Below are 15,168 nucleotides of genomic sequence, written 5' to 3'. Positions count from 1 at the left end.
ATTATGCACCAGGTTGAGTGGAAGCCTTTCATCCCTCTGCCACCCCAGCGCCCGAGAGGCTGCGTGGCACAGTCACGGGATCAAGTCCTGCCTGGCTGCACAGGAAGACCCGCCTCCAAACCAAACAGAGCGCTCACTGGCTAAGAGCACTGATTGCTGAATTTGGATCCCAGCACCCACATGACAACTCACAACCACCTATAACTCCAGCTTCAGGGGATCCAACCACCTCTTCTGGATTTTAAGAGCACCTTCACATACATAGTGCACAAAAACTCATACAAGCAAACACACATGAACAAAAATTAAAAAGAATAAGACAGAACACTTAGAATAACAGCTCAGTAGTGTATTCTTGCTTTGTATATGCAAGGTCCCGGGTTCAATCCCCAACATCAGAAAAAAACATATTTATGTATTATGACATATATGTATATATGTATCGATCCAGCTCCAAGAATATTGGAAATCCTCTTCTGGCTTCTGAGGGCACCAGCACACATGTGGCATGCGCATACACAGGCACAACCCCACATACACATAAATAAAAAATGTTAATCCTTAGAACATTCACACATATGTAATAGATTACCTTATCTACCATCTACGAATGGAACATAAATTTTCCCACTGTTGGGAAGGGTGTCTGGGACAGGGTAGACTGCCCATAAACGCAGACCACGTGAGGGAGTAAGTGACGAATTCAGAACCAGACACACAACGGCATGACGGCCAGGGATGTGAAACACAAATTCAAGGGGTAGACATCTCCAGTATCGCCTTTAAGGCTTGAAGGAGCTAGCTGCGTAGAGTTTGTCTGCTAACACCTAAGAAGGCAGTGACATGCTTGACACCAAAATGTAAGAAAATCCTTACAACCAAGCAGAACGGGCGGTGCTCTGAGCATAGGCGGAGGATAGATTCCCGTTCTGACAGATTCCCATTCTGTCCTACACTTGATCTTGGCCAGCAGGTCGAAAAGTGACCCGCCTGCCATCTTGGAAGATGACCATCTTATCAAACTCACGTTTTAAAAATTCCTAAAGGTGCATTGATTATAGTTTTATTATTTACATAGGCACATGTATTTAAATACATGCAAATGAGTCTCAAGAATGGGATGTTAAAACTATGAATTCCAATCCATTTTAGCTGTTTGTAATCCAATTGAAAAACTTAAAACTTAAAAGGTTGTTTACTGACCGCGAGAATATTTGTGTCAGTTCTAGTAGCTGACCATTTCTTTAGTATGCCCTGCCATTACGTTCTCTGGGCTCCTGTTCCTGCGCAAAGTGATGGATTTGGTCATGGCATTTTTACCCCTATGTGTCACTAATATGTTCTGGTCTTTTGTGTCCCATGTAGAACCTATATACAGGCCATGGGTGTGAACTCATTCCTGTGACATTTAGTATATATGCCTGCGTCTGTGTGTGCATGTGCACACGTGCGCTGCGCACCAGAACACATATGTGGAGGTCAAAGGACAGGTTTCCGTCAGTTCTCCCCTTCCACCATGTGGGTCCCAGGGACAGAACTCCGGCCATCAGGCTCAGCAGCCTTTACCTGCCGAGCCTTCCCGCCAACCCTGTTACAGCTTTCCCCAATGTTTTGGCAGGAGGCTAGGGTGTCCTCGGTGCCCTTTGCTCCTTAGCACGGCTGTTCTGCAGTGCAGAGGGCCCGCGTCGTTGCTGCTTCCTCACATGCAGCAGAGAGGAAAGGAAGGAATGACTTTGTCCTCAGCCTGCTCCTCGCCATCTTTCCTCCCTAGCTTTCGGGTTCAGATCTGCCTTTCCCTTCCGGCTCCCTCTAGCAGCCTCAGAAACCAGGCGGTGGTGCACACCTTTAATCCCAGCACTGGGGAGGCTGAGGCCTGGGGGTCTCTGAGTCTGAAGCCAGCTTGGTTTACATACTGAGTTCCAGGCAAGCGTGGGCTACACACAGAGACCCGTGATATCTGGAAGTGAGCAGATGAGACATGGTGAGCTTGCTGGCCCCTCGTCCACACACAGGTCAGCGAGGGTACCTATAGAGGCCCGGCCAGAGAAAAGCTGCTCCGGGTCACACCCGTGAGTAGTGTCACCTGTGTCACATGGACAGCTTCTGGTGCAACAGAGTAGCAGACTTCAATGAATCACAAATATGAATTCTGTTAAATAACCCAAGAGAAAATGTCATTTTCTCATAAGCTCCTCAGACATACCCTTCTAGACATGTGGCCATGAGGCAGTTCTGTCCTGGGTAAAGCTTCCGTCTAAATAAAGGCAGTGTCTTAGGGGTGCAGATGGAGTTCATTGATGGAGTGCTTATCAGCATGCGCAGATCCCCAGGATCCACTGCCAGCACATACGTGTATCCTTGGGAGGGAGGATGGCAGAGACAGGAGAATCCCAGGGTTTGCTGGCTGGCCCGTCTAAGCTCCCAGGTCAGTGAGAGACCCTGCTCTCGTGTGGTATATTTCACTCTATTATATAAAAATGTAATTCTTTTTTTTAAAAAAAAAAAGGCCATGGTGTAATTTTCACCTTCCTGTAATTTTAGTACTCAGGATGCTGAGGCAGGAAGATTGCAGATTCAAGCCAGTCCGAGCCACAAAGCAAAAATTTTAATAAACCATACAATTTAAGGAAAGGCAAATTTATTGCATATACTGTAAGAGGGCACTGAGCAGGCAGTAGCTGGAATTCTGCCCGCAGATCAACACCCGTTCTTTTAACCTGAGAAAATTATTTGTCATGTTTTACAATGAGCACACGTGTGGATTTGCCAGATTAAAATACATGCACTTAAAATGGACCCCTAATCCCAAAGAAATTTCAAGGCACTATTTCATGTGTTGCTGAATGATAGTATCTCATTACCTTTTATTTATTTAGTGTACTTGCACATGTGTGTGTGTGTGTGTGTGTGTGCCACAGTGTCTGTGGAGGTCGGAGGACAACCCGCAGGAGTCAGTTAAACACAAGTTTTGATACTGGAAGGCAAGTACCACTACCCACTGAGCCTGCCTCTCCAGGCCCGACAATGGCATTTTAAAGGTAAATCACCACCAAGACACATATTTGGTCTTGGTAGAGTGCAGTGCGGTGTTTGCCCTTCGTCTCATGGAACCATTCCTCAGAGACGTCAGCCCTCAGCCACTCATGGGCGCTAGCAGGCTTTCACTGCTGTTGCATAAACTGACCCTTCATGGCTACTCCAAAATCGTGCCCAGCTCAGAACCTGTGAGCACCACACATAGCAGGTAAACCCTGCAGGCCTGAGACTTTAAGGACAGTGTTCATCGAAGGTGACGCACCACTGTGTTTGGGCTTCAGGTCCCAAACTACATTCTCCTTATTTTTAAATAGCTAATTAAGTTGATTGGGGAACTTCAGCCGTTTTTAATCCAATGAGATAGAATGTTTACACATTTATTTCTTGGGCCTGGGAATGTCATTCAGTGTTAAAATGAATGGTTGCCCAAAAAGACAAAATACAAGAAAGCCAGATATAGTGGCCACCCCTTTAATCCCAGGACTCAGCAGAGGCAGATGGATCTCTGTGAGTTCCAGGCCATCCATAGCAAGACCTTGTCTCAAAATAAGTAGGTAAATAAAATATAAACAAGCAGACTTCCTTCCCTGCTGCACTGGAAATGGGCGTGTCCTCTGTCGGGGTGGCTCACGGCCCTGACATATGGCCCCTCTCATACTAGATCAGAGATGGTGACCTAGTGCCAAGCCGCCCCGCAAATCTAAGACTTCTCTTTTAAACAGTGGGGCCAGTGAGATGGCTCAGTGGGTAAGAGGCTTGCTGCCAAGCCTGATGACCTGGGTTCAGTTCCCGAGGCCCACATTGTGGAAGGAGAGAGCTGACTCCTGAAGTTATCCTCTGACCTTACACACGTGCCATAGCATGTACACACACACACACACATGTAAATAAACAAATGTGATTCTTAAAAAGAGACAAGGATAAAACAAAGGCTTACATTATTCGTTTTAGATAAGTGAATTTGTATTTAAAGTAAGTTAAAATTTTGGACTTCTTTGGACTGAAGTGACATCTTAGCTTTTTTTCTCTTTTTCTGAGACAGGTTTCACACTGTGCAGCATTTCTAGCACACACATTGGTGGGTTATTTAATGTGTCAATAACAGTAAAAAGTGATGTCAGATTTTAGCTTTCAGAATGTATTCCAATTTCCATACATTTAGCACACACATAAAAAAAAATTAGTGACTTTTAATTTGATAATCAGGGTCCTAAACCTAAAATATTCATTATTTTGCTTGTTTGGTTGGGGATTTTTTTATTTATAATTTGTTTGTTTGTTTTGTTTTGTTGTTTGAGTTAGAGGCTTACTAATGTAGCTCAGGCTGACCCCAAAGTACCCTGTCTCCTTAACCTCCTGAGTGCTGGGATTATAGCATACATATACATACATCACCACACCCTGGGATCTAGTTTTATTACATATGGATGTATGTGAATGGCTTTTGTTTCGCTTCATGATGTGAGCACAGTGGCTTCTGGTGCCACTGGCTGTCTTTGCGATGTCACTGCTTCCACCCCTTACCCCAGGTTCTCTCCCAAGGGAGCTACTTAATTGTCACCAAAATCAGGGCTCAGAGCCCCAGACTTTGTGTCTCTTGTGCTGCTGGCATCAGAAAGTTTCATGCTTCTCTGAAGCTGTCATGTGAAGTAAGTTCAGTTTTAGATACGGTGTAGTTTCATTAGTACACACGTGAAGAGAAGGAACCTGAGGCCCACTGCAGGGTCCCATCCCATGCCAAGCTCTTCTGTCTCTGTGCCATGCGAAGTTCAGACTTCCCAGGAAGTAATGCGAAATAATTTAAAATAATCCTTCAAGCATTTTTTACATAAGTTTTAAAATATCCATGTTAAAGATTTTTTTTAAATTATTTCGGGAGAGGTCAGGGGCTCTCACTATGCCACCCACAGTGACCTCAAACTTGCAATTTCTCCTTCTTCCCTAGTGCGCTGGAGTGCGTGCGTGCGTGCGTGCGTGCGTGCGTGCGTGTGTGTGTGTGTGTGTGTGTGTGTGTGTGTGTTGGGTGGCAATTGTAGGTATACACAACTTACCCCACTTAAGAAATACATTTATTTATTTATTTATTATTGTTGTGGCTTTTACATCAAAACCTGGCTATAACATTTTATGTCCCTCAAAAAAAAATCTACACATTTTGATTTTTTTTTTTTAAATTTCAGAGAAATGATAAAGGTTTGTATTTTCTGAGTCTCTTTGGATCTTGCGTTGTAATGAAGGGAAGGGCAATTACATGGTTTTTACAATTTTCAGGTACTCCTGGAGAAAATGCAAACCAGTGGTTTCTCCTAAAACGCTGGGGAATAAGAAATTGATTTCTCCTCCCCCATCTGAGCAGGTGCTATTTAAAAGCCCCCCACCATTGAACATGATTTTGAGCTACAAATTTCCAGAGTACTGTTTGGGGGGTGTTTTAAATTTTCTAAAGGTTTCTGACTGACTGACCAGCTCATCTTGTACAGAGGGCGGGCCACGGTCCTCTGAAAACATTTTCCCTTTCCAAATCATTTCAGTTGCATCTAAGGAACATCCATTATTATCCATCCAGGGCATGTTATTTTTTTTCCACAGGGCGTTAGAATGAGATTAATCATCTTTGGCTATCAAGAAAGCACAGAACTCGATTAAATCAGTCAAGGACATTAAATCCCAGCCTCACTCAGTCTGCTGGCATGCCAGTTGAGAGACCGTTTGTGAAAGTATCATTTGGTTTGGAATTGTATGCCTGTCTCTTTAAATCTAAAAAAAAAAAAAAAAAAAAAAGGAAAGAAAAAAAATCCTTTCAGAAGCTGTAGAGAGAAGGTGCTAGAACTGTGTACGATCATGACTGGAAAGCAGGATCCCTCAGTGACTGCCGAATCTTCCCAGCACAAGACAGAGAGGCGGCTCGCCACAAGCCTCCCCTGATCGCCCCCACCCCCAGAAGAAGGATGACCCCACCGACCAGCTCACAGATCCAATTCAATTGACAACGCAGCTCTTTCAGGGGAATGAGGCGGAGGCTCGCTTTTATGTTAAAAGCCACCAGCATCCTCCCCGCCAGACATGGACATGACATTTTTAAAGGAATTATCTGGTCACCGCGTTTTAAGCAGACTGTGCTGAAGCGTCCGTCCGCGCCATTCTCTCTCCTCTTCCTTTTCGCTTTTGCATATATGTAATTCCGGAGGTAAAGGGGGGAAAAAGCCTGCCAGGGAGTCAGAAGGCATCCCACGAGCGATCAGCTGACATTCCTAACCGAAGGCTGCAATGTGTTGCTTATTCATTTTATACCGTGGGAGCTGCGGGGACTAGCAGAGAGCTGAACTATGCATTTCAAACAGCGGTGCTTGTTCAGAAAGAGGGGTGAGAGAGAGGCAGCCGGCGAGGAAAGAGCGCAGCTGGACTTTCTCCTTCTCTTCATCCATTTCTGCAGGATCATGTATTCGTAAGGGATGAGGCGGGCCACGGCGATCCCAGGCCTGAGCCGCGGCCTACCCAGTCAGTTCAGAGCCGGGCCCTCCACTATCGGAACCGAGAGCGCTTTGCCACGATCAAATCCGCGTCTTTGGTAAGCCGATACTGCTCTCCCCACCTTCCCTGTCTTTCCCTCCTCCCTGTCTGGCAGCCTCTGGCCCTCCCTGAGCCTCCCTCAGCTTCATGGATGGGAGGAAAAGCAGCCAGAGATGTTGTCTCCCTCCAAATCATTTTATTCATTTTTTTGGGGAAAAAAATCTGTTGGCATAGCAACCTGATCTCAGATGTTTAGCATTGTCTATTGCTTAAAAAGAAAAAACCTTTGTGTGTGTGTGTGTGTGTGTCTGTGTGTGTGTGTCTGTGTCTGTGTGTCTCGGTGTGTATGCTGTATATGCAAAATATAAGGCTTTGGAATGAGTTGCTGGCATGACCAATTTTTTTTAAGCGATCTCTATTTTAATCAAAATAAATAATGCTAAAAATATTTTTTCAAAGTAGGGATGTGTTCAGGGCACTATGCTTCTTTTTATATAGGTGCATGTGTGTCTATGATACACACACGTCAAAAGGTAAAACATGATTTTATATATATATATATATATATATATATATATATATATATATATATATATATATATATATATATATATATATATATGGTTGCCGGCTACCATCTGTAATTGTAGAAAAATCAAACACTTGCTTCCCAAGGATAGTCCACTGGTTCGTTCTGATTCATTCATTTATTTATTGCAATGGTGGTAGTGGCCGAGCTTCCCCCATTTAACCCCTGAAGAATTTCCTGAGAGCCATAAAGCAAGGAGGCCTTTGTAGCGGGGGCTGGCGGCAGCTGTGGGGGCTGAGGGGCTGGCGGATTCCTCAGCATTTCTACTACTGCTGCAAATGTGATTGCCGGGTGCCCTTGTAGTAGCAAAAGGGGTGTGCGCAGGGAGACTTAGTTTTCATGCCTCCTCCCCTTGGCCCCCCACGCGTGCGCGTGCGCGCTGTCACATACACACACACACACACACACACACACACATCCCCCTCCATTTCATCCTTAGCATTTGGAACTCTCTGCTTTTCCACCTGAATCTCACTTCTCAGGCAGGAAAATTATTGAAATATTAGTTGTTTTGCCCAAATGGATGTTAGAGGTCACATGAGCGGGAAGAGTTACTGTACACTGCTTGGCCGTTAACATCCAGAACCCATGATGACATCATCTGAGGCCGACCCAGAAATAATCATTTTTTCTTGTCCTATTTTTCAAACCTGATTTCTACTTTTATCCCCCCACCCCATCAAGTCTGTCTTTAAAGGCTCCAGTGGTGTTTGAAATTGAGAAGGAATTATAATCTTTGAGAGAGCAAATAGAAGGAAAATGGAGGTGAAAGCAGCAGTCTATTGCTCATGCCTATTTCGTGTCAGAAAAAAAAAAATCACAGTTTAACATAGTCTGTTCATAAAGAATCCCACTCCCGAGTTCTTTTATGTTGAAGTTTCTTGTAACCTCTTTAATGGGCAATTTTTCATCTGATAGGAGATCTCAAAATGTCCACTCTGTGGCTGCTAATGCTTGGTAAGCATCTCTAAAACCTGCCTGTGAATTGGATAGAACATGGTGGGGCTGTCGGTAGTGGCCTCCGTGCCACGGTGTCTGACAGGAAACCTGTGACTACTCACCACGGGCTCCTGCGGGCTAGTCCCTTTAGCCCCCCACCTGCTCCGGAGGAGCCCTAGCAGCAGGGGCAGGCGCTGCAGGGAGGCGGACCCTCACCCCAGCGGTTCCCCCATTGTGGGACAGGTCTCTGCTCTCCCTCAAGCCACGCCCTCCTTCCCACATCATATATTCATGACTCTCTCCTCCCGCCCTTCATTACTACAGCCATGCCGGCAGAGTCTCATGCCAGCCTCCGAAAACTCTCTCCAGGGCCGCTCAGCATGGGCTTCAGCCATCACAGCCGCCTTCCCAGTGGCTGATAGAAGCAGCTTCCCTGCCAGGCCGCTTGAGGCTGTGGGCAGAGCCCTCGGAAGCCTCCCTGAAGCCTGCAGGCTTCAGAGTAACCCACCCCACACCCTGTGCAGGGAACTGCTGGAGTCCATCCCTCTGGTGGACTTCTGACTCGTCAAGAGGTCTCTACTCCAATACTGACTTAGGGATCCAGAGGCCTGGGTTTGGGTGGGGCGGCGGCTGGTCTTCTAGAACACAGAGACCAGTGCGCAGGCTCTCCAGATGGGGTGCTCTCAGAGTCATGATAGTATCCTGGGAAGTTCTTCTGAGGATCTGGTAAATTTTGAGGAAGAAAAATAAATGAATGACGGGAAGATGGGGTATGGCATTGGATGATTGTGTCCGTGTCCCGTTTGGGGCCATCTAACTACTGGCGTGGCTATTTTTATGTCTGTCATAAAGTTCTTCAGTTCTGCTCCCCACCAAATGGTCTCACTCAACCCAAGGACCGCCCAAGCCATGACACTAGAATATTGGAAAGAAGTTTGTAATTTTAGAAAAGGGATCACACGTCCTGTTTTGTTTTGTTCTGTTCTTTTTTATGGATCCCCATTCAATTGAAAGGGCCTAAGGTGGTGTAAACAGCCTTTAATTAAGTGCAGGTAATGGGACGGTCCTAGATTGATGGTTGATGTGCCAGCCATTTGTTCATTGGCTGGTTTGGGTTGTACCCTTTCTCCATGGTTTCCCTCCCGGTAGAGATGCTGACGAGTCACAGAGATATCTGGAGGTGATCAGCAAAGAGCACAGGAACGCACAGACTCACTTTTCCATTACAAACTCATTAAATGACAAGAAAATTTTCTCCTGACTCGCAAACTGACGCCAACACTGCCACTTCTCAGATGGGTCTTACGGACCCACCTTTCCCACAGAAACCCAAAGGAAGCCCAGCTGGACACCACATCCTCTCAGTATAGCTCTCTCCCTTGCGTCTCTGAATGAGGCCTTTGATGGCCATGAGCTGTGGGCTCTTGCTACTGGGGGCGTGGCTCTCTGGACACCTTAAAGCAGAGTGTTCCAGGTTCCACACACTGCCACTCCATTGCATGTGGGACAAAGGAAAAGCAAGCCTGGGTGGAGCTTTAGAACACAGCTTCTTCATTAGAGCTCCCATGAGCAGCCTTTATTGGCTTCATGTAGACCTAGGAAAAGGAAGAGTACGTCATAGCATCTGCCTCTCTTACCTTCTGTGAGGAAGTGTGGCTTGGGCTGGTCTGTCGCCTAGAGAAGGACAGTTTATATCATTCTTCAGGGTTGTCTCTCTGAGTCCTTAGCCCTTTGAGATGAACTTTCCTTGAGTCTCACTGCCAGTGGGCGGAAGGCCCAGTGTTTGCATTCTGTGACTGACCCATGAGAGCCATTCTGGCTCGTTTCGATATTTGATGTCACTTCTTCTTCAGATGTTGTGGTGTTCCGGGTCAAGGTCATGGGTGTCTACTGGATGGCTCATTCGTGCCTGTGAAAGGAAGTCTTGGTGGCAAGAAATGGTCTGGCTGCACAAGCGAGTTTGTAACAGACCACTCCCTAGGGAGAGAGCGTAAGAAGAAAATTTAGTTTGAGGTCACAAGAAAAATGTGGAAGAGAAGCTGTTGTTCCATCCCTGTGGTACAGGTTCTCTTACCTGGCCCTATCAGATGGAGAAGAAAAAGAGGTGGGGGAGGGCGGGGGGAGAATCTGTGTTTGGAATTGTTGAACTCACCGTGTGACATCAGAAGAAAGATGTCACTACCTCAGCAGGGGACACCCCTGTGGCTCCTCTCATTTGAAAATGTCTCCTTCAGGACAGTGCACCAGAGGATGCGTTATCAATACACTACCAATCCTGGGGCTGGGGAGAGGGCTCCGTCAATGAGGTTCCGATTCCCAGCACCCATGTGAATGGCCACCTATGACTGTGTGCGGCTCTAAGGCCAGTTCTCGGGCGGGGGTGGGGTAGGGCAGGCACAAGAGGCAGGGGCGGATCCCTGGAGCTCATTGGCCAGTCAGCCTACTGAATTAATGAGTTCATCCTCCCAAAATAAGGTGGAAAAACATTGAGAACGACACCTAAATGTTGACCTCTGACCTCCATACACATGTGTACACTCACATGTACATATCACACACACACACACACACACGTGCACACATAAATATTGCATACTTCTTTCCATTACCTGCCTTCTCACTAAGATATTTGCTGGCCCCAGTTTCTTTCACCTGTGCTCTCTGTCAACCCATATGCCCAGCCCACGTGACCACGCACTCAGTCAACACAGTTGAATGAGTGGCGTCTCCACAGCCACTGCCATGTGAGGGTTTGGATTGAGAAGTGTACGTTTTAACTGGGTGTGGTAGTGTACACCTGTGTCATCCCAACATGAGAAACAGCCATGAAGAGGTAGAGTTCAAGGCCAGCCTGGGCTCCATAATGAGACCCTAGCTCCCTCTTTTAAAAAACAATGAGAAAAGTATGTGTCGCTTATTCTGTGTGTGTGTATGTGAGAGAGAGAGAGAGAGACAGAGAGAGACAGAGACAGAGAGAGCACAGGAATCTCCTGGTATCGCTCAACTGTTAGTGGAGAACTTCAAACACCTTTCCCTTTCCCTTGGGTGCTCTGAAGTGTGCCATGTCAGGTCTCTGCAGCCAACATGAGACGCTCACCATATTCTCTCTGAGAACTGAGGTGACCGCTTGCACCAAGTGCACTGCTCTCCTCCTGAGGGAGAATGAATCCTGTTTATGGGCTTTGGTGATTCAAGCGCCTGCTGTTCAGTAGGTTATTATGACTTCATGCTTGTCCACGATAGGCATGTTCAGTAGCTTACTGTGACTTCATGCTTGTCCACGGTAGGCATGTTCAGTAGGTTACTGTGACTTCATGCTTGTCCGTGGTAGGTGTGTTCAGTAGGTTACTGTGACTTCATGCTTGTCCACGGTAGACGTGTTCAGTAGGTTACTGTGACTTCATGCTTGTCTACGGTAGGTGTGTTCGGTAGGTTACTGTGACTTTGTGCTTGTCCACGGTAGGCGTGTTCAGTAGGTTACTATGACTTCATGCTTGTCCGTGGTAGGTGTGTTCGGTAGGTTACTGTGACTTTGTGCTTGTCCACGGTAGGCGTGTTCAGTAGGTTACTATGACTTCATGCTTGCCCACGGTAGGTGTATTCTGGACTGGAGATTAAATGGTTTGCTTCAGAGCCAGGTCTCCTAGTGTTAAACAGGGTCATATTTAGGTCTAAAGGGAGCAACTGAACTCCCTTTAGAAGGTGTTGCAGGCCTCCTGTGTATGGTCCATTAGCTGTTGCTTATTTATTATATTGTATATACGCCAGGTCTGTGAGATGAGCAGTAATTCTGACTCAGAAATTATGTGTGGTCTGGGAGTGTAGCTCAGTGGGAGAGCATGTGATGGAGGACAGTGGGAAATATACAGACTCAATCATGGCGGGGTACTGACTTAGAAGCCGGGGCTCATTCATGCTAAGCATGCATGTGTTCTCTCATATTTCCCCCTGAAAACTCACAAGCTCGCCATGGGCAATTGCATTGTTAAACGTGCCCTCTCGCCAGGCTTGGTGGTATATGCACATCTTTAATCCCAGCGCACGGGGGACAGGGACAAGCAGTCTCTGTGAGTTCCAGGCTAGCCTGGTCTACAGAGTGAGGCCCTATCTGAGAATAAAGATGAGATGAAGCCCTTTCTCTCCTGTCCACTTGTTGAAAGCTAGACCTGTCCCACCAGAAGCAGAGGCAAGGAGAGAGATTCCCACAGGGCTGGCAGGAGAAGGAAGGAGAGCAACAGGTCATTCGTGTTCCCTTGAGTCGGAGGCCCCTGAGTCCTTTGACACATGCCGCCTTACCCAGTCGGCCACACTGAAGACAACTGGACTTGCCCCTCTTTCCCTAAGAAAGCGTTCAAAGACTTGAAGAGGTCAAGTCTGTGTCCAAGGTCAGATGTGTAGTTAGAACAGAGTGGGTGCTTTCCCCAGGCAGCCCATGGCGTGGCACCATGGGACTGCTGACTCGTACTTGGTCCCATTGAGTCGTCGCTTGTGAAACTGTAGTCGCCACATCCCCGCAGCTTCTCTACACTTTCACACATGCTCAGTGTGTGACTCAGACTTCCATTCTCCCCAGCTTTGAATTTGGGGAGGTGGGGGGTGTTGACTCCTTTGGTGTCTTTCTAACAGGAAATGACCACTATTTCTCTGCCTTGATGATGGAGTCCCTCAGGCAGTTCAAGAACCATGAGCCCTTGGTTCTGATCCCCACCCACAATGTATAAGAATTAAAAAGGTAGCTAGCTGTGTGTGTTGGTGCAAGCCTTTAATTCCAGCTCTCTGGAGGCAGTCTACATAGTGAATTCCAGGCCACTCAGAGCTATGTGGTGAGACCCATCTCAAAAAAAAAAAAAAAAAAAAAAAAAAAAAAAAAAAAAAAAAACTACAGAGAGGGAGGGAGGGGAGGGAGGAGAGGGAGGGGGAGAGAGAGAGAGAGAATATCAGGGTGTAGCCTGTAGCCTCAGAACTGAGAGGCTGAGGAGAGAATGTAACAAGTCTGGGGCCTGAAGAGGCTACACAGTGAGGCCCTATGTGGAGGCTGAAGAGATGGCTCCATCACCAGAACCCATGTAAAAGGCCAGGTCCAATGGCATGTGCCTGTAACCTCAGCCCAGGAGGGAAACAACAGCGAGGTCCATGACGTTCTTTGGCCAGCTAGTCTGGCGGAGTTGATGAGCTTCAGGCTCACTGAGAGACCCTGTCTCAGAAAATGAGCATCAAGAGGGACTCAGGATATCCAGTATCCACCTCCCCTCCAGCCCCACACACCTGAGCAGGCAGGTGCGCTCACAAGCGTGTGTTCACACCCATACTAACACCCATCACACACAGACATAAATCTGAAAGATAAATTATAAAGTGTACAAAATCATCATCTTTTTAATACATAAGTTACTTTTATTTCATGTTCATTGGTGTGTGGCCCACATGTATGCATGTATGAACGTGTCAGACGCCCTGGAGCTGGAGTTACAGACAGGTGTGAGCTGCCATGTGGGTGATGGGAATTGAACCTCTGCAAGAGCAGCCAGTGCCCTTAACCGCTGAGTCATCTCTCCAGTCCCAAATTACCAGCTTTTTAAAATTCTGTTGACCAAACAGCATATTCTTGAGACATCTATTATAAACAGTGAAATGAGAATGGATAATATAATTAACAAGTGTTTAATGTATTTCACATTAAATTTCACAAATGACCACTGCTCATACTTTGATTTAAGCTTGTCTGTCTACCTTGACCATGGAAGGATGAAACGTAGTATCTGTTGGTGGCTCATACCTGCTAACCTACTACTTGGGAGTTAGAGGTCACCCTGAGCTCTAGAGAGAGACCTCACTGCAAACACCATCTTCATGTGGGCCCAGGAAGATGATCCGAAAGGCAGGAAGTTTGCTGGTGACAAATGGAAGGTTGTGTTTGGAGTCTGTGGAAGGCGATTATCCTAGCCATGGGGAGCTCTGGAAAGCAAAGCTGCCCTCCTGGAAGACAGCCAGGTACAAGGAGGGCATGCTGGGCTCTCAGTTGTCTTTGTCACACATTTGAGCCAGGTGTGATAAGACAGGCAGTGGGGCCACCCTATTTGCAGGGACCCAGGCCCTGGTAAGACAGGAAATGTCCCTCGCCTCCTTCCCAGTCCGTCATGAGGCCCAGAGCTTTGTCAGCTGTGGGCAGTACGTGTGCAGGGTTTGGATGCACCGTGATGGTGTTAGAGGAAGCCCTGCCTCCCCTCCGGGAGTCTCATTAGACAGGGAATTCCAGAGGACTGAGGATGACTCAGTGGGTATAGCGCCTGCTGCTAAGCTCAGACCCTGGCACCCATCTGAAGCCAGGCACTGAGGTGTGTGCCTGTGATCTCAGCACACTGGGGAGGTAGAGACTGGAGGATTCCCAGGCCTCCCTGCTGAGCCAACCTAGCCAAAATAGTGAGCTCCAGGCTGAGGGAGGGACCCTTTCTCAAAAAATAAGGTAGAAAATGATAGAGGAATCCCCCACCGTCAGCCTCTGGCCTCCACACCCACACTCACGGGCGAGTGTGCCCACGCACACATGAGGGAATACCAAAAACAAGTGAATATCTGGGTAAAATGTGCCTACCTAGAAATGGCCACCATACTGTCATATTTGTGTGTGGAAGAAAATTTTGATTTCAAAAGAAGCTGTTTTTGTTTTGTGTTTCCCTAAAGTTGTCCTCGTATATGATATGAACATTTGGGATTGGAACTTATACACATATCTCAAACTCCTTCTGTGCTTCCCTCTACCCAGATATAAATACATTTAAGGAACTAATAATGGGACTAGGTATAGACAGGCTTGTAATCCTAGTGCTTGGGAAACAAACAGAGGCAGAAGGCTCGCCGTGAAGGTCAGGGTCCCTGGAATATACAGGGATACCCTGTTTATTTATCTATATATATATAGATAGATATATAGCTATATAGATATATGGATTTAGTTCAATGGTAGAGAACAGGCTAGTGTCTCATTCCCAGAACTGGGGGGTGGGGCGGAGCAACACACAGTCCATGTGGAGCCAGGCATCGTGGCACATACCTGTCATCCCACCATGTGGGAGGCTGAAACAGGAGAATGGAGT

At 46.8% G+C, this 15,168-nt stretch overlaps 1 protein-coding gene across 2 annotated transcripts in view; it reads left to right on the top strand.

Annotated features, from left to right (window-relative positions):
• Positions 1-15,168, top strand: part of Taok3 (TAO kinase 3) — a 185,072-nt gene that overhangs the window by 140,917 nt on the left and 28,987 nt on the right. For both annotated transcript variants that reach the window (XM_048422844.3, XM_048422837.3), the window contains one exon: positions 6,470-6,604. In XM_048422844.3, the coding sequence (XP_048278801.1) occupies positions 6,470-6,604 (135 nt within the window). The remainder of the gene's footprint in view (positions 1-6,469; positions 6,605-15,168) is intronic.

Source organism: Myodes glareolus, chromosome 2, assembly GCF_982192425.1.
Source record: "Myodes glareolus chromosome 2, mMyoGla1.1, whole genome shotgun sequence".
Taxonomy (NCBI): Eukaryota; Metazoa; Chordata; class Mammalia; order Rodentia; family Cricetidae; genus Myodes; species Myodes glareolus.
Note: the sequence above shows the minus strand (reverse complement) of the source record. Positions and strands in the feature narration are given on the sequence as shown.